Source organism: Pseudorca crassidens, chromosome 6 (genome assembly GCF_039906515.1).
Source record: "Pseudorca crassidens isolate mPseCra1 chromosome 6, mPseCra1.hap1, whole genome shotgun sequence".
Lineage (NCBI taxonomy): Eukaryota > Metazoa > Chordata > Mammalia > Artiodactyla > Delphinidae > Pseudorca > Pseudorca crassidens.
In genome coordinates, this window is record NC_090301.1 from 26,326,048 (window position 1) to 26,344,368 (window position 18,321).

General features: G+C 37.6%; 1 protein-coding gene across 1 annotated transcript in view; it reads right to left on the reverse strand.

The window, feature by feature from the left end:
• CPS1 (carbamoyl-phosphate synthase 1) overlaps positions 1-18,321 on the reverse strand; it is a 142,516-nt gene that overhangs the window by 108,942 nt on the left and 15,253 nt on the right. Inside the window, exons 2-5 of the mRNA XM_067740711.1 lie at positions 14,205-14,314; positions 10,875-11,019; positions 9,673-9,762; positions 7,323-7,379 (exon numbers count right to left, since the gene is read on the reverse strand). Coding sequence (XP_067596812.1) covers positions 7,323-7,379; positions 9,673-9,762; positions 10,875-11,019; positions 14,205-14,314 — 402 coding nt within the window. The remainder of the gene's footprint in view (positions 1-7,322; positions 7,380-9,672; positions 9,763-10,874; positions 11,020-14,204; positions 14,315-18,321) is intronic.

The following is an 18,321-nucleotide window of genomic DNA, read 5'->3' on the forward strand; positions in this document are numbered from 1 at the left end:
TTAGGTCCCATTTGTTTATTTTTGTTTTTATTTCCACTTCTCTAGAAGGTGGGTCAAAAAGGATCTTGCTGTGGGTTATGTCATAGAGTGTTCTGCCTATGTTTTCCTCTAAGAGTTTATAGTGTTTGGCCTTACATTTAGGTCTTTAATCCATTTTGAGTTTATTTTTGTGTATGGTGTTAGGGAGTGTTCTAATTTCATTCTTTTACATGTAGCTCTCCAGTTTTCCCAGCACCACTTATTGAAAAGGCTGTCTTTTCTCCATTCTATATTCTTGCCTCCTTTATCAAAAATAAGGGGACCATATGTGCATGGGTTTATCTCTGGGCTTTCTATCCTGTTCCATTCATCTCTTTCTGTTTTTGTGCCAGTACCATACTGTCTTAATTACTGTAGCTTTGTAGTGTAGTGTGAAGTCAGGCAGCCTGATTCCTCCAGGTCCGTTTTTCTTTCTCAAAATTGCTTTGGCTATTCGGGGTCCTTTGTGTTTGCATACAAATTGTGAAATTTTTTGCTCTAATTCTGTGAAAAATGCCATTGATAATTTGATAGGAATTGCATTGAATCTGTAGATTGCTTTGTGTAGTAGAGTCATTTTCACAATGTTGATTCTTCCAATCCAAGAACAGGGTATATCTCTCCATCTGTTTGTATCATCTTTAATTTCTTTCATCAGTGTCTTATAGTTTTCTGCATACAGGTCTTTTGTCTCCTTAGGTAGATTTATTCCTAGGTATTTTATTCTTCTTGTTGCAATGGTAAATGGGAGTGTTTCCTTAATTTCCTTTTCAGATTATTCATCATTAGTGTATAGGAATGCAAGAGGTTTCTGTGCATTAATTTTGTATCCTTCTACTTTACCAAATTCATTGATTAGCTCTAGTAGTTTTCTGGTAGCATCTTTAGTATTCTCTATATATTTTATCATGTCATCTGCAAACAGTGACAGCTTTACTTCTTCTTTTCCAATTTGGATTCCTTTCATTTCTTTTTCTTCTCTGATTGCTGTGGCTAAAATTTCCAAAGCTATTTTGAATAATAGTGGTGACAGTGGCAACCTTGTCTTATTCCTGATTTAGTGGAAATGGTTTCAGTTTTTCACCATTGAGAACTATGTTGGCTTTGGGTGTGTCATATATGGCCTTTATTAGGTTGAGGTAAGTTCCCCCTATGCCTATCGTCTGGAGGTTTTTTACATTTAATGGGTGTTGAATTTTGTCAAAAACTTTTTCTGCATCTATTGAGATGATCATATGGTTTTTTCCTTCAATTTGTTAATATGGTGTATCACATTGATTGATTTGCGTATATTGAAGAATCCTCGCATTCCTGGGCTGAACCCCACCTCCTCATGGTGTATGATCCCTTTAATGTGCTGTTAGATTCTGTTTCCTAATATTTTGTTGAAGATTTTTGTATCTATGTTCATCAGTGATATTGGCCTGTAGTTTTCTTTCTTTGTGACATCTTTGTCTGGTTTTGGTATCAGGGTGATGGTGGCCTCGTAGAATGATTTGGGGACTGCTCCTCACTATGCTATATTTTGGAAGAGTTTGAGAAGGATAGGTGTTAGCTCTTCTCTAAATATTTGATAGAATTTGCCTGTGAAGACATCTGGTCCTGGGCTTTTGTTTGTTGGAAGATTTTAAATCACAGTCTCAATTTCAATGCTTGTGATTGGCCTATTTATATTTCCTATTTCTTCCTGGTTTAGTCTTGCAAGGTTGTGCATTTCTAAGAATTCGTCCATTCCTTCCATGTTGTCCATTTTATTGGCATATAGTTGCTTGTAGTAATCTTTCATGATCCTTTGTATTTCTGCAGTGTCAGTTGTTACTTCTCCTTTTTCATTTCTAATTCTATTGATTTGAGTCATCTCCCTTTTTTTCTTGATGAGTCTGGCTAATGGTTTATCAATTTTGTTTGTCTTCTCAAAGAACCAGATTTAGTTTTATTGATCTTTGCTGTTGTTTGCTTCATTTATTTTTCATTTATTTCTGATCTCATCTTTTTTATTTCTTTCATTCTGCTAACTTTGGTGGTGTTTTTGTTCTTTTTCTAATTGCTTTAGATGTAAGGTTTGGTTGTTTATTTAAGATATTTCTTGCTTCTTGAGGTAGGAATTTATTGCTATAAACTTCCCTCTTAGAACTGCTTTTGCTGCATCTCATAGGTTTTGGGTCATCATGTTTTCATCCTCATTTGTTTTTAGGTATTGTTTGATTTCCTCTTTGATTTCTTCAGTGATCTCTTGGTTATTAAGTAGTGTATTGTTTAGCCTCCATGTGTTTGTATTTTTTACAGATTTTTTCCTGTAATTGATATCTAATCTCATAGAGGTGTGGTTAGAAAAGATACTTGGTATGATTTCAATTTCCTTAAACTTACTAAGGCTTGATTTGTGACCCAAGATATGATCTATCCTGGAGAGTGTTCCATGAGCACTTGAGAAGAAAGTGTATTCTGTTGTTTTTGGATGGAATGTCCTATAAATATCAATTAAGTCCATCTTGTTTAATGTATCATTTATAGTTTGTGTTTCCTTCTTTTTTAAAATTTTGGATCTTCTGTCCATTGTTGAAAGTGTGGTCTTTTTGGGTTTTTTTTTCGGTACGCTGGCCTTTCACTGTTGTGGCCTCTCCCGTTGCGGAGCACAGGCTCCGGACGTGCAGGCTCAGTGGCCATGGCTCATGGGCCCAGCCGCTCTGTGGCATGTGGGATCTTCCCGGACCGGGGCACGAACCTGTGTCCCCTGCATAGGCAGGCGGGCTCTCAACCACTGCGCCACCAGGGAAGCCCTGAAAGTGCGGTCTTAAAGTCCCCTACTACTATTGTGTTACTGTCAATTTCCCCTTTCTTGGCTGTTAGTATTTGCCTTATGTATTGACGTGCTCCTATGTTGGGTGCATAAATACTTACAATTGTTATATCTTCTTTTTGGGTTGATCCCTTGATCATTATGTAGTGTCCTTCTTTGTCTCTTGTAATAGTATTTATTTTAAACTCTATTTTGTCTGATATGAGAATTGCTACTCCAGCTCTCTTTTGATTTCCACTTCCATGGACTATCTTTTTCCATCCCTTCACTTTCAGTTCTTTATGTCCCTGGTGTGAAGTGGGTCTGTTATAGACAGCATATATACAGGTGTTGTTTTGTATCCATTCAGCCAGTCTATGTCTTTTGGTTGGAGCATTTAATCCATTTACATTTAAGGTAATTATCGATATGTATGTTCCTACTACCATTTTCTTAATTGTTTTGGGTTTGTTATTGTAGGTCTTTTCCTTCTCTTGTGTTTCCTGTCTAAAGAATTTCCTTTAGTATTTGTTGTAAAGTTGGTTTGGTGGTGCTGAATTTTCTTAGCTTTTGCTTGCCTGTAAAGGTTTTAATTTCTGCATCGAATCTGAATGAGATCCTTGCTGGGTAGAGTAATCTTGGTTGTAGGTTTTTCCCTTTCATCACTTTAAATATGTCCTGCCACTCCCTTCTGGCTTGCAGAGTTTCTGCTGAAAGATCAGCTGTTAACCTTATGGGGATTCCCTTGTGTGTTATTTGTTGTTTTTCGCTTGCTGATCTTAATATTTTTTCTTTGTATTTAATTTTCGATAGTTTGATTAATATGTATCTTGGCTTGTTTCTCCTTGGAATTATCCTGTATTGGACTCTCTGCATTTCCTGGACTTGATTAACTATTTCCTTTCCCACATTAGGGAAGTTTTGAACTATAATCTCTTCAAATATTTTCTCAGTCCCTTTCTTTTTCTCTTCTTCTTCTGGGACCCCTATAATTCGAATGTTGGTGCATTTAATATTGTCCCAGAGGTCTCTGAGAGTGTCCTCAATTCTTTTCCTTCTTTTTTCTTTATTCCTCTCTGCAGTAGTTATTTCCACTCTTTTATCTTCCAGGTCACTTATCCATTCTTCTGCCTCAGTTATTCTGCTATTGATTCCTTCTAGAGAAGTTTTAATTTCATTTATTGTGTTGTTCATCATGTTTGTTGGCTCTTTAGTTCTCATATGTCCTTGTTAAACATTTCTTGTATTTTCTCCATTCTATTTCCAAGATTTTGGATCATCTTTACTATCATTACTCTGAATTCCTTTTCAGGTAGACTGCCTATTTTCTCTTCATTTGTTTGGTCTGGTGGGTTTTTACCTTGCTCCTTCATCTGCTGTGTGTTTCTCTGTCTTCTCATTTTGCTTAACTTACTGTTTTCGGTGTCTCCTTTTCGCAGACTTCAGGTTTGTAGTTTCTGTTGTTTTTGGTGTCTGCCCCCAGTGGCTAAGGTTTGTTCAGTGGGTTGTGTAGGCTTCCTGGTGGAGGGGACTAGTGCCTGTGTTCTGGTGGATGAGGCTGTATCCTGTCTTTCTGGTGGGCAGGACCGCATCCAGTAATGTGTTTTGGGGTGTCTGTGACCTTATTATGATTTTAGGCAGCCTCTCTGCTAATGGGTGTGGTTGTGTTCCTGTCTTGTTATTCGTTTGGCATAGGGTGTGCAGCACTGTAGCTTGCTGGTCATTGAGTGGAGATGGGTCTTAGCGTTGAGGTGGAGATATCTGGGAGAGCTTTCGCCGTTTGATATTAGGTGGAGCTGGGAGTTCTCTGGTGAACCAATGTCCTGAACTCGGCACTCCCACCTCAGAGGCACAGCCCTGACACCCGGCCAGAGCACTAAGACCCTGTCAACCACACGGCCACTCACAAAAAGAGAAAAAGGGGAAAAAAAAAAAAATATATATATATAGTTACTCTCAAAGTCCACTCCCTCAATTTTGGGATGATTCATTGTCTATTCAGGTATTCCAGAGATGCAGGGTACATTTAGTTGATTGTGGAGATTTAATCCACTGCTCCTGAGGCTGCTCGGAGGAATTTTCCTTTCTCTGTTCGCACAGCTCCTGGGGTTCAGCTTTAGATTGGCCCCGTCTCTGCGTGTAGGTCGCCTGAGGGCGTCTTTTCTTTGCTCAGACAGGACAGGGTTAAAGGAGCAGCTGATTAGGAGGCTCTGGCTCACTCAGGCCGGGGGGGGGGGGGGGGGGGGGGGGGGGGGAGGAGAGGGAGGGGTATGGTATGTCAGGCGAGCCTGCAGCGGCAGAGGACAACATGTCCTTGCAACAGCCTGAGGTGTGCTGTGTGTTCTCCTGGGGAAGTTGTCCCTGGATCACAGCACCCTGGCACTGGCAGGCTGCACAGGCTCCTGGGAGGTGAGGTGTGGAGAGTGACCTGTGCTTGCACACAGGCCTCTTGGTGGCTGCAGCAGCAGCCTTAGCATTTCATGCCCGTTTCTGGTGTCTGCTCTGATAACTGTGGCTCGTGTCTGTCTCTGGAACTGATTTAGGTGGTGCTCTGAATCTGCTCTCCTTGCACACCCCGAAACAATGGTCTCTTGCCTCTTAGGCAGGTCCAGACTTTTTCCCGGCCTCTCTCCTGCTTAGCTGTGGTGTACTAGCCCCCTTCAAGCTGTGTTCACGCGGCCAACCCCAGTCCTCTCCCTAGGATTTGACCTCCGAAGTCCGAGCCTCAGCTCCCAGCCTCCGCCTGCCCCAGTGGATGAGCGGACAAGCTTCTCGGGCTGGTGAGTGTTTGTCGGCACCGATCCTCTGTGTGGGAATCTCTCCGCTTTGCCCTCCGCAGCCCTGTTGCTGTGCTCTCCTCCATGGCCCCGAAGCTTCCCCGCTCTGCCACCTGCAGCCTCCGTCAGTGAAGGGGCTTCCTAGTGCATGGAAACCTTTCCTCCTTCACAGCTCCCTCCCAGAGGGGCAGATCCCGTCCCTATTCTTTTGTCTCTGTTTTTTTCTTTTTTCTTTTGCCCTACCCAGGTACGTGGGGATTTTCTTGCCTTTTGGGAGGTCTGAGGTCTTCTGCCAGCATTCAGTAGGTGTTCTGTAGGAGTTGTTCCACATGTAGATGTATTTCTGATGTATTTGTGGGGAGGATGGTGATCTCCACGTCTTACTCCTCCGCCATCTTGAAGGTCTCCCCCTCAACATATGTTTTTAATATGAGCCCATATCACTCATAATCAAATATAATAGGCAATACCACTATTTTGTCTGTGCTAATCTATTCAGCCAAACTTTGAAAACCTAACTGCCTCTGATAAAAGAAGGGCTCACCTTAAACTAACCTATCACATGAAGAACATGATATGGTCTTGTAAAGTGTTTTCCCAAATACTAGGACTGATTATATTCTATTCAACCTGCCAAATCTACAGCTTGAATTGAATTTCCCAATTTTATTCCCTTTCCATTCTGGTATCCTCATCATTGTTTACTGCTCCCACAACATCATTGGGCTACAAAAATCTACCTGGGACATATAATCTCACTAACATCTATTCTCAGGAATATCATGGAGGAGGGAATAAAATCAGAGATAGAGTAGAAGGACTGCATAAATTCTCAGTGTCTTTCTTCTGGTCATGGGTATGTGGCCATGTTCTTATTTTCAAAGCTGTTCTTTCTGTTTATAGAGATCCCGTGTCTACACATATGCCAACAATCTACAATAGATTTTCTTGAAGAATCCTTTTCACTTTGAAATTGTATCTTTTTTTCTTTTTTAAGAAAAAATATATAATTTAATGAGAAAACTTTGGTGGCATTAAGGGAATTTAGTTAACATTCATGAGATAAAGTTTCTTTCTGTTCTGGGATATGAAGGTTTCTAAAACAAGTGTCCACCTCTTATAACAAGAAGGAAGTAGATGGGGCTGAGATATTCTCAGAAGAAGGGTCAAATATCTCATCTAGCAGATATGAAAGCAAAAGATAAACTTACCTTCATCTTGGTCATTGGAACAATTTCAAGAAAGACTATATAACTGAGGTAATACATGCAGGGTTCATTTAATATACCCATGAACTATAACTCACTAAGTTCAAAAACTCCTCCAAGAGGACTAAACAAATAATGGCCCCAGTGCTGTACACTTCCTGGTTTTCCTTTTTCAGCAGGTAGGTATTCAATTTAGGCAAAATTCTTACGCACCTAGTTACCTTCTCCACTTGTTTACTAGCCCTATCACATGAGCTGAATTACAACGGCTTTAACTTGTCACTTGGAATAGTGAACATAGAGTGGGCACTCAATAAACTACTGCTGAGTGAAGTATTCTTAAAACCATTCAGTAACAAACATCCCAATCAAGTATTCAGTCTTGAAAATTACATCAAAAACAGTAAAACAGGATGGCAGAGACCCAAATGATAGAAATTGACCAGATCTGTTCTTTTACACACCAATGGGTTCCTTGGGCAAAGGGAAAAAAACATATATATATGTAAACATAGATTTGGCTAAATATGATTATCATACCTTATCTCGAATTATTTTAGTCAGCATTCTTGTATCCACTCCATAAATTGCAGGGACCTGTAAGGAAAATAATTGTAGTGACAGTAAAATTGGAGGAAATTTGGTCCAGCAGAGTGTTTTCAAGTTACAAACTTAACATCATCTATCTTCTTGAGCAGTAAATAATTTCCCTACTCCTTTTCTCTGATCCAGGGTGTCTGTGTCACAAGAACAAGGTAAACTGCTGTTCAGTTGGGCACAGGACTCTTAATATCCAGACCCTTCCTCAGAGTGAAAAGTGAGAAATTCTGAACATCAGTCTTCTGCTACAGCTCTTTTGCTTTTAATCCAGGATGTTAAATAAGTAATATAATTTTATAGATACATATATATTTTTAAAAAATGGAATCTGTGAACTTCATAAGCAAAGATATGTAATTAATAGGCAAATCCATGTTGTGAACCACAAGTTCCTGGCACATGGTAGGCAATCCTGAAGGTTTTCCTGAAGGTGCTTGTTAGGTAGTCATACTGTATTAAAATTTTGCCCAATCTATTAGTAAATCAGGCACCACCATTTGTTTTAGTTTCTTTGACTAGGTTGGATAGAGATAGATGTAGTACAGTAGGTTCCCCCTTCTCCCCAGTTTTGCTTCTAGTGGTTTCAGTTACCTGTGATCAACCATAATCTGAAAATATTAAATGGAAAATTTCAGAAATAAACAATTCATAAGTTTTAAATTGTACACCACTCTGAATAGTGTGATGAAATCTCCCACCATCCTGCTCTGTTCCACCCAGAAGCTGAACCACCCCTTTGTCCAGCGGTGCCCACCCATTAGTCATTTAATAGCCACCTGGATTGTCAGGTCAACTGTTGCGGTATGGCAGTTCTATGTTCAAGTAACACTTACCTTACTTAATAATGGCTCCACACTGCAAGAGTAGTGATGCTGGCAATTCAGATATTCCCTTACTGTGCCTAATTTATAAACTAGACTTTATCATAGGTATGTACACATAGGAAAAGACTTAGTAGATATAGGGTTTGGTACTATCCATGGTTTCAGGCATCCACTGGGGGTCTTAGAATGTATTCCCCGTGGATAAAAGGGGAAAGAGCAGCAAGTTAAGAATGAGGAAACAGGTTTTAGTTTCTTTTCTTCCATCATTTATCTGAGTGATATTTGAGCAAGATGTTTCCCCATTACCTGTACATAGAAGGAGGTAAACTGGTTATTATTTTAGACACTCTTCTACTCTATGTGTCTATGATCATGGAAGAAGATTCAAAGCACATTTTAAAAACAAACTAACAAAACATGGATTAAGTTTATACTTCAACTATTAGTTCTGACACAAAGCAGCTATAATATCAGGTGTCTAAATAACACAAAGGAAACATTAAGGGGAAGAGGGAGGTGTCTCCTGAATGATGATTACAAGGAGGTAAATTCAGATAATGATTGAGAAGAAACTAGCAAAGACCTAGGAGATAATACATATGCCTTCTTCTCTCTTGTAAAAATTTAGCAAGAATGAGGAAACAAAGATCAAGATTTTTTGCTTTGTTAGAAAGAGGAAACGTTTAGCCTCAGTTGGCAGATGCTCCTCAGAGAGACAGTTTCTCAGAATAATATTCGGTCAATTACAGGCCCAGTTGCAACTTAACAAAAAGCAGCTACAGTAACCCTGGAAATAAAGCTTAGTATATTAGGTCTGTTAACTTTAAGTAGGTCTGACTTTCAAACCAGGAGAATCCCCTTATCGGATTAGAAAATAATAAAGTAAGGAAGATATAAGGTTAGTAACTTATTTATTACTTCAAATGAAGTGATATCTAATTATACGTCATAGTCATAACGTTTAAGCCCAAAGAGACTTGACGGCAATCAGTTTATATTAATCAAGAATTAAAACTAAGAATGTATGGTATGATTACATGACCTGAGCAAGGTCACACAGCTCGTTAATGGTAGAGCTGGTACTAGAATCCACGACACAAGTTACATCTCTAGATCCTCGTTAAAAGGGGGAGGTTATGTTGCTCCGGAGAGTAGAAAATTCTAAAGTTTTCTCTAACCCCTTTCCAGAATGAGAAAGTCTGTCTACCAAGCATGTATGAGTGCCACCTAGTGGATAAACTGAAAATATAAGGTCCTCAGTGTTTATATAAAGAATGAGTTCTGGACAGTTCTGGACAGTAGTAACAGTTCAGCCTGAAGGAATCGCGCTCTGAAACAAAAGGGTCCCAAACTGCCTGATCTGCTTTATCTGTTTGGCCCTTTTCAATTACATACACCTTCCCAACTTTCCACGGGCCCCACCAATCGTCCTTAGGTGATGCTGGATGACCTATCATATTTCTCACCTTTTCTTCCTGTAGCCATTGCCCTAGACTCTTGGCAGCCAGCCAGTGGTGGTAGTCATCACTATAATTCAGCACCAGCAAACCTGCAACCTAGAAAGACAGGCAGTCATTTTAAAAATGTGATCACAAAATACTACCCAACTCTTGTGACTTGTCTTCTTTTTAATTAATAAATTTATTTTTTTCCATTCTTTTTCAAATTCTTTTCCCATTTAGGTTATTACAGAATATTGAGCAGAGTTCCCTGTGCTATACAGTAGGTCCTTGTTGGTTATCTATATATTTTAAATATAGCAGTGTGTACATGTGAATCCCAAATTCCCAGTCTATCCCCTCTGTTATGACTTAAGAGTCAGTTTGCATTCTTCAAGCTTTATTATATCCGCTGATACAACACTTAAAATTTTGAAACTTGAAAAAAAAATGTGATTAAAAAATTTTCTCGTAAAATATAATAACTGTTACCTTAATTACCATGCGGGAAACAGTCTTACTTGGTTTTCCAAATCCTGAGAGTAAACTAGGTCCCCCTTCTCAGTACCCTGTACTTTTCCACAATGGCATTTATCGATAATCTAATTAATAATTATTTGCTTAATGTACGTAGAGAATAAGACAATTTTTAAATTTACATTTAAAAGAAACTAAATATTGGGGGGAAATGGTGAGATATAAAACTAAATTAAATGATCAGTCCAAGTCATTCAAAAATAGAGTGGTGAATTTAGAGTGTAAATTTTTGAATCGTTTATATGGTTCACATCCCTAAGATATTATTCAAATTTGCCTTGAATAGGAAATTTTAATTGTGTTTACTTTTCGGCTGGCATACACGTTATCTTTTACTCATCTCCCAAAGAGGATAAGATTTAAAAGGTAAATAATTGATACAGAGTTGATTCTTAAAATCCATTTAAAAGGTGATTCAACTCGAATTCTTGCAGCATAGTTGCTATCTGAACTTATAACAACATTTTTCCAAATGAAGCCAGTTTTATCCACAGCATTAAAAATAAATCCAGAGTGCCCTGAGAAATGAAACTCAGAATAATGTCATGTTAAAGATTATTTTCATATACCTAGGAGTAAGATTGAGAATATAAATTTAATGATTTGTACTATAGGATTGAGGCCGAAATTTTGTCCAGCTTAGATTCTTAATAAATCAACTATGCTTTTTAAATAGTCATCACTGGTACTACCTTAATTCCATCGGACTCCAAATATTTGCTAAGTCCCAGTTCATCCAGTGCAGTAGTGTCAGGGGCTCCACCATTCCCAACAATAGGATTGGCCATGGTGAGAATCTGCCCCTTGTAAGCAGGGTCAGTAAGAGCTTCCGGGTACCTAGGTAAAGATGCCAAGAAATTATCAACAAAAAAATGTATTCTACATACATGATCTTAATTATTGAACCCTTGAAAATTAGAGAACATGAGAATAAAATCCTACAAGCTCGTCTCTAGATTTTGCCAAACCTAAGGATTTTATGATAGAATATGGAAATTTATCCCATGATATTACTGATATGAAAAGACTCTTAGGTAATATGGCATATTCTCATTTAATTTTCATTCCCTCAATTTCTTAAATTTTTTAATTCCTTGAAAAATTCTTCACAGGGTCTTAAGTTTTTAAATATTGCTCTATTTAAAGTTTGCAGATATCCTCAAGAATCCCCTAGCCTACCAGACATGAGTGAGTCCAAAATGATATTTACTACTGAGGGCTGACAGTTTCACCAAAATATTAACTGTCAAAAATTGAAAAGTTTTTTAAAAATATCTTTGAGGATACTGAAGAGCATGCTGATTACGTCAGTGATGGTTGCCTGGGTATATATGTTTATTAAAATTCACTGAGCATTTAAAACTCTGATTTATTTTCTATGAAAGAAATACTTAATAAAGTTGATTTTTTTAATATTTTAGTTATATAGAGAGGTGTATGTTTGATAGTTATTATCAAGTTATCATTGATAGTATATGTTTGATAGTTATTATTTTATTACAGAAAAAAATCAATCCCCAAAAAATTGACCCAAAGCATTTCTGTCTTCTAAATTAAAAGATTCCAAGTAACTATTTTAAAGTACTGATATGGAATTAAGAAGAAATGCAGAAGAGCTTTATTTTAAAGTGTGGGGAGGAAAAAATAAGAATACATGTGTTCTTGGGCCTCCCTGGTGGCGCAGTGGTTGAGAGTCCGCCTGCCGATGCAGGGGACGCAGGTTCGTGCCCCGGTCTGGGAAGATCCCACATGCCGCGCAGCGGCTAAGCCCGTGAGCCATGGCCGCTGAGCCTGCGCGTCCGGAGCCTGTGCTCCGCAACGGGAGAGGCCACAACAGTGAGAGGCCCGCGTACCGCAAAAAAAAAAAAAAAAAAAAAAAGAATACATGTATTCTTTTTTTATTCTACATATAAATAAAATTATATATAAAATTTCTATTCTTAATAATAAGGAACATGATTCCCATAAATACCAGGATCTATCTACAGCTATTCCATGCATTGCAATGAGATTTTTTTCCCACCCTCTTAACATTTTCACTTCCCACAGAGACAGTTAAACCTAATCTTTCTTGTGGATTACTACTGAAAGTGAATTTAGGTGCTGAGGGGGACAGACTGACAACCTCGAAAGCAATAAAATGCAGCTCCAGCAGTAGTCAACACGAATTCTTCAACCCTCATCCAGACTAACTTCTCCCAGAACTCCCTTTGCCAACAGAATACTTAGTCTCTCAGCTCAGCAACCTCTAAAGTGACTAAGATGCTGTGATATTTACCCACACCTCCATCAGCTAATTTCTCAGATTCCCTCTCACTTGTCAGGAACTAATAATTTTTTAACCAAGGCTTACACATAATATAAATGCATTTCTTGAAGATGAAAAACAAAATAACTCCCTTAATTATCAACCCCTTGCTGAGTGAGCCACGCATGAATAAAAGCAGCATTTCTCGATGGAAAATAGGATGTGTGGACTAATCTTATTAATGAATGCATTTTTCTACATCAAAAGAAGTCTTTAATTAATTTAATTTTACTTCTTTTCTTCTTTCTTCCCATGAAAGAACTGGCCATTCCCTTTAAACATATGCCTACAATGCTCTCTCCAGAAAATGAATAAATATAGCTTGTCCTAGAGAACTGCAGTGTTGGAAGAAAATTAATCCATCAGGTCCTGTTTGACTTTTGTGATGTGACAAGATTTATTACCCATAATCTATCACAGAGAAGAAAACTCGAGTGCCCTCCATCATTCTGATCTATATTAAACAGCTGTTTGTTGGCAGGTATATTAACACAGTTAGTAATTAGTGCTGTCAAAAGGCTTAAATAATTGCCTGGTGAAGCAAAACTTTGCAAACAGTTTTCATACACTGTAATTTAATGTTCTCACCAGTGGAACTATTTTAAAAACCATCTAATATTCTTTATTTCAAACAGAGAGCTAAGAGTTTAGAGGACAATGCACATTAATAATATAATGGAAGTTTGGTCAATCAATATCTTCAATACCAGTTAACCCAATGCCTCCTTGTCTTTAAAAGGCTAACTGAATTTCCCTAAAGAATTCATCAAATATTTTACAGTTTAGTCTATTGAATCTCTAATGGAAACCTTTCGAAACCATCTAATTTTTTAAGATGTAATTTTTTAAATTCCTAGCCATAAATTACTATCTAATCCCATCCCCTCACACTTTACATGTGGAAACTAATATTCAGAAAGGTTAAGTGATTTTCTCAATATCACATAATCAGTTACCATTAGAACTGAGACCAGAACTTCAGCCACCTGGTTCCCAGATGAACATTTGTTGGCTAGATAAGAACAGCTACATGATTTCTGTAGCAACTCTTACCTTTGTTGCTCTACACCTATTAGCAGAAATTAAATACTGAATTCAGTCTCAGTTGATAAATTTTGAAAATATCCGATCTATGAACCTGCTCTCCTGTGTATTACTTTAAGATAATAAATGTATCTGTTATTTTACCTTTCTTATTAGAGTGCAAATTATATATTGTATTTTATATAATTTTGCACTATAATACCTAAGGAACTTCTTAGCTCTTTATAATAGTTCATATTAGATGTGCAAAGTTGATTCTTAATTTCACTAATGGAATGGCACTAGAGAGTGCTACCCATCCTTCTCCCTGTTCGATTTTCACCTTAAATCAGATTGATACTGACCCCCCACCTTACAGAAGCCACTTGGTAATCTCACATAACTTGTGTCTTTGTATCCTAAGTTTCTAGAATTAATTTTGTTCTTTTTTAGCAGGGGAACACCAGTGTCTGTATTCTCTTCCATTTACAGCCACAGGGAGGAGTTTGTGTCTATGGCCCTTTTCAGGGTTGGCTTGAGCAAGCTATGTACAAGCACAGGGCAACGTCAGGACAATGTGTAGTGTGATGATGATGATGTGGTGATTTCAATTTCCCACCATGAATAAGATCATCCAGTTATTCCTCTATATAGAGGAAGAATAAACCCTTGGAATAGAAGCATTACTCACCCTGCTAGGCCAGTATTAAAAACCACTTCACCAGCAACAGAGGATGGATGGCCAAAGGAGTAACCTTTCATCTTAGTTCCATCTTCCAGGACAATGTGCGCTGTCTGTGCCTAAAGAAACAGATTCATGAATCATAGCAGAATACAAAATATAAAGTACAACTAGTTGAAAAACTCCAAAAGTACACTACATAAATATATTAAATAAATGAACAGTATATTTGATGAAACCATACTATCTAGATTCTGAGTCACTCTCCTGTTTTCTTCAAACGTATGGCTCTTGTCACAGGCAGGTGTTTTATTTTGTTTTGCTTGAAAGAGGAACTGAAGCATGTTGATACACTGTCTATCCTAAGTCTACTTGTAGAGTTATTGACAATCCAGAAATACTTCAGTTTAGCTGTAATGCTATGTGTCTGTCTTTTCCCTCTTAATATTCCCTAGCTTTGTCAAGTATAGCTTAAGGGAAATTCATGAGTTTGCAAAAACTTTGTGAATTTTACCATACAGCTCCTCATTACTCTGAGGCTTAGAGCTAGAAGGAATCTTCAAAGTTATACATCAAATTGCGTTCCATAGAGCTCTTGTGTTTGATGGAGTTGTCTCAGGGGCTGCCCCCTCCCTGAGCTTTAGGATCATAAAGAAACTGAAACTTTATCATTCTGTTAATACTGATACAAAAGCAAGCACTGTGGAACTTCTGAAAATATATTGCATTTTGCTTTTTAGTAGAGTTAGTTATATACATGTCTGGTTCTCCCTTTAGACTACAAGGCATTCTGAATTTGACTACTTCACCATACTAATCTCTGAACCAGTTTCTATAAAATTCTTGGTTAAAAAGAGGGACAATTACAGAAACTTATCTCAGAAGCAGGCATCATCTACTCTTCAAAAATACTCTAAATTCTATTGTTGAAACAATTTGGGTCTAATTCTCAATTTCCATACAATTCAGGGGGGAGAGAAGTACCACACTTTGGGGTGCAAAATCTAGACTCTGTAAAAAACTCTATGGGACGAAATAACGGGAACATTTTGATTTTATTAAAAATAAACTATAGGGCTTCCCTGGTGGTGCAGTGGTTGAGAGTCTGCCTGCCGATGCAGGGGACACGGGTTCGTGCCCCGGTCCGGGAGGATTCCACATGCCGCGGAGCGGCTGGGCCCGTGAGCCATGGCCGCTGAGCCTGCGTGTCCGGACGGGAGAGGCCACAACAGTGAGAGGCCCACGTACCGCAAAAAAAAAAAAAAAAACTATAAAGGAAAACATCTCTGCAATAATTTAGAAAATTTGAAAATAAATTGATATTTTATTGTATTCAGTGTAATTTTTAAGATTGATGATGGCATTATGGTTATATTTTTAAGAATTTTCATTTTTTAAGGATATACACTGAAATACTTAAGCATAGACTAATATGATATCTGACATTGGCTTCAAAATAATCAGAGGTTAGGGGGAATGAATAGGGATATGAATGAAACAAATCTGGCCATGAGTTGAAATTGCTGAAGTAAGGAAGATCATTGTGCTGTTCTCTCTGCAAGGGTTAAGTGCAGCCATTAAAGATAGAAACATACTAATTCACTACTTTCCTTACTTTTTTAGCTCTGGATCCCATAGCGTCTAATCCTTTTCTATCCTATCACCCACCTCCAGTCTTACCACACACACACACGCACACACAGACACCAATCTCAGTATACAGCAGGAAGGCAATACATGATTTCTAGACCTCTGTCTCTATGTTCCTCTAGCTTTACAAGCACTCAGCTTTTCAAGAGTTAAAATGGTAAAACCTCATTATTTTTCTATAGTAACCTTCTCTTTAGAAATACGATGCCTCTTTTACTTGTAAAGTACACAAGTCCCTTGACACTGGAATGACTGCTTTTCAATGTAGTGTTTATCTTTAAATCAATAGACCATGTGCCTATGTATTGTTTATGTGTAGTGCATACACATTAATTTATATTTACACCCAAAGCTATTTTAGTATTCCCTATTAAAATTGATATGTTTATGGTACTCCTCTCAACAGTAAGTTTAGTTTTTAATTGGAGGTACAATGCATGGATTTCAATTTATATTTTGAAGAAAGTTGGACAAAGTACTGTCTGGCACATTTTATATGTGTTTGTGTATGTGAGTTTGTATGTGAGTGCCCATGGGCAGAGTTAGCCAAAAGAATGTTGTCCTTCACCCAGTTTATCAAATAATCTTTGAGGTAAAGTTCTGTTTTATCTACAGCCTTGGAACCAGTGTTCAAGATCTCAAGCTTGACACTTTCTCTTTAAATAGTCATGGTTTACCTTCTCAGACAGTAAATTAAAAAAAAGTTTTTGGAATTACTCAGCACAGAGGAAAGCACAATAAGTAATTAATGTAATACACATGATGACAAGAGTTCCCTGACAGAGACTGGCTTAACACACAAGTTCTGAATTCTGCCTCTGCATCCAGGAAGTCACCTTTGCACGTCACTTCTTCTAATAACACAATTTTCTTATTTTATATTTTATTCTAATTTGTCAATCATTCTTTACTTATAATTCAAGACAGAGGTTGTTGATTTTAGGAAGTAAGTGTGATTATGTTCAGTGTATTTCCAAAGAACATTATAAACTAATCAAATGTCTATGGTGATGGTTCTCAGTAGGGCTAAGTTTATTGGGAAAATTTCCTAGGTATCTCTGACATGTTTCACTAGGTGAAAACCTTTGGTCCAAGTAATGGAAATTCACTGTCAAAAAATATTTTCTACTGAAAGTATTATTTTCTGTTCTTGAGGAAGTCATGTGTAGCCTACACGCTTTCACCAAATGGAGGTGAGGTAGGAAACATTTTCTTAAATAATATTTAACTTTGATAGAACCTAAAATAACTGTACTTATTTGGCAAAACTTGACGTGTGAACTGCAAATTTCAATTGTCTTCTATATACCAATTTATCTACCCTACTCTGAGCCATACCTGCGTAAAATATCACCTCTGTTTATTTTGTTCCTTTTGCTTTTCTCTATCCTATTCTCATCTAAGGATTTCAAATTCTCTGATCTATCTGACAACATCTAATTATTTTAAAGAAAGGTAAAAATTAGCATAAGCAATCTGACTCTTGTTAGCCTATTCGTACAATTCTATTTGGTATTTTTCTTCCTCTCTCCATGGGACTAGTTTTCTACTTTGCTTTCTGTCCTTTAAAGATATATTTGAGGAGACATTTACTGTTGCCCGAAATAGTCCCTGAGATTGTGTTCAATACCTCTTTTTTGCTCCTTTAATTATATTTTTTGTTCTTTTCGGCAGCTTTTATAGATTTCCCAATCCTTTTTTCCACTGCACGTTATATTGTTACAAGGCTTCTATTTACTGCCTATAGTACCCTTTATATTTCACTTAACTACATTGGCCTCCAACGAGTCTAAAATGATGGGTGCCAATTGACTTATCTATGAATTGATGGAGAAACTCTGAACAAAGAGCTATTATTTGGAATCCCCTCTTCTAGCTAATAAGTTCCCAAATGCTATTTCATTCCAACAAGTCTAAAAGAAATCACCTTGCTACCAGCGTAAGATATTTTAGTAGCCTCAGTCCTAGTAGAAAGAGGACCATAGTCTAGGAATTATACTATAACCTTAAGGGTTCATTTAAGTGCCTACTGCCAGAGCACTTTGGTAGTTTGAATGCTGAAAGTGCACAGGAAACCTTAATGAGAAGTCTGTACACTCACAGAATGTCAGGAAAAGTAACCAAAGGCTATATAAGTGTAAGTTCTACAAAATAAATGACCTATATCATGACATGGTCCCTAACTGTTTAACAAAAAATGTATATGCCAATAAGACAGTTTAGACCTTCAGGTCACAACATCATTTAGCTCCCATCATGTGCCAAGTTTCATCCTAGGCTTTGGAGCTACATGGATAAATATCCCCAGTCCCCCCCACCCCTTCCACCCTCAATGTAGTAAAAGGGCCAGCTATGTGCTTGGATGGTAAAATAGAGGAACCTCAAGAAGATTATCTTTGAAACACCTAGAAACACAAAGATAAATAAAATATCCTTTCCTTTCAGAGATTTCTCTTTAAAAAAATAATTCACCCTT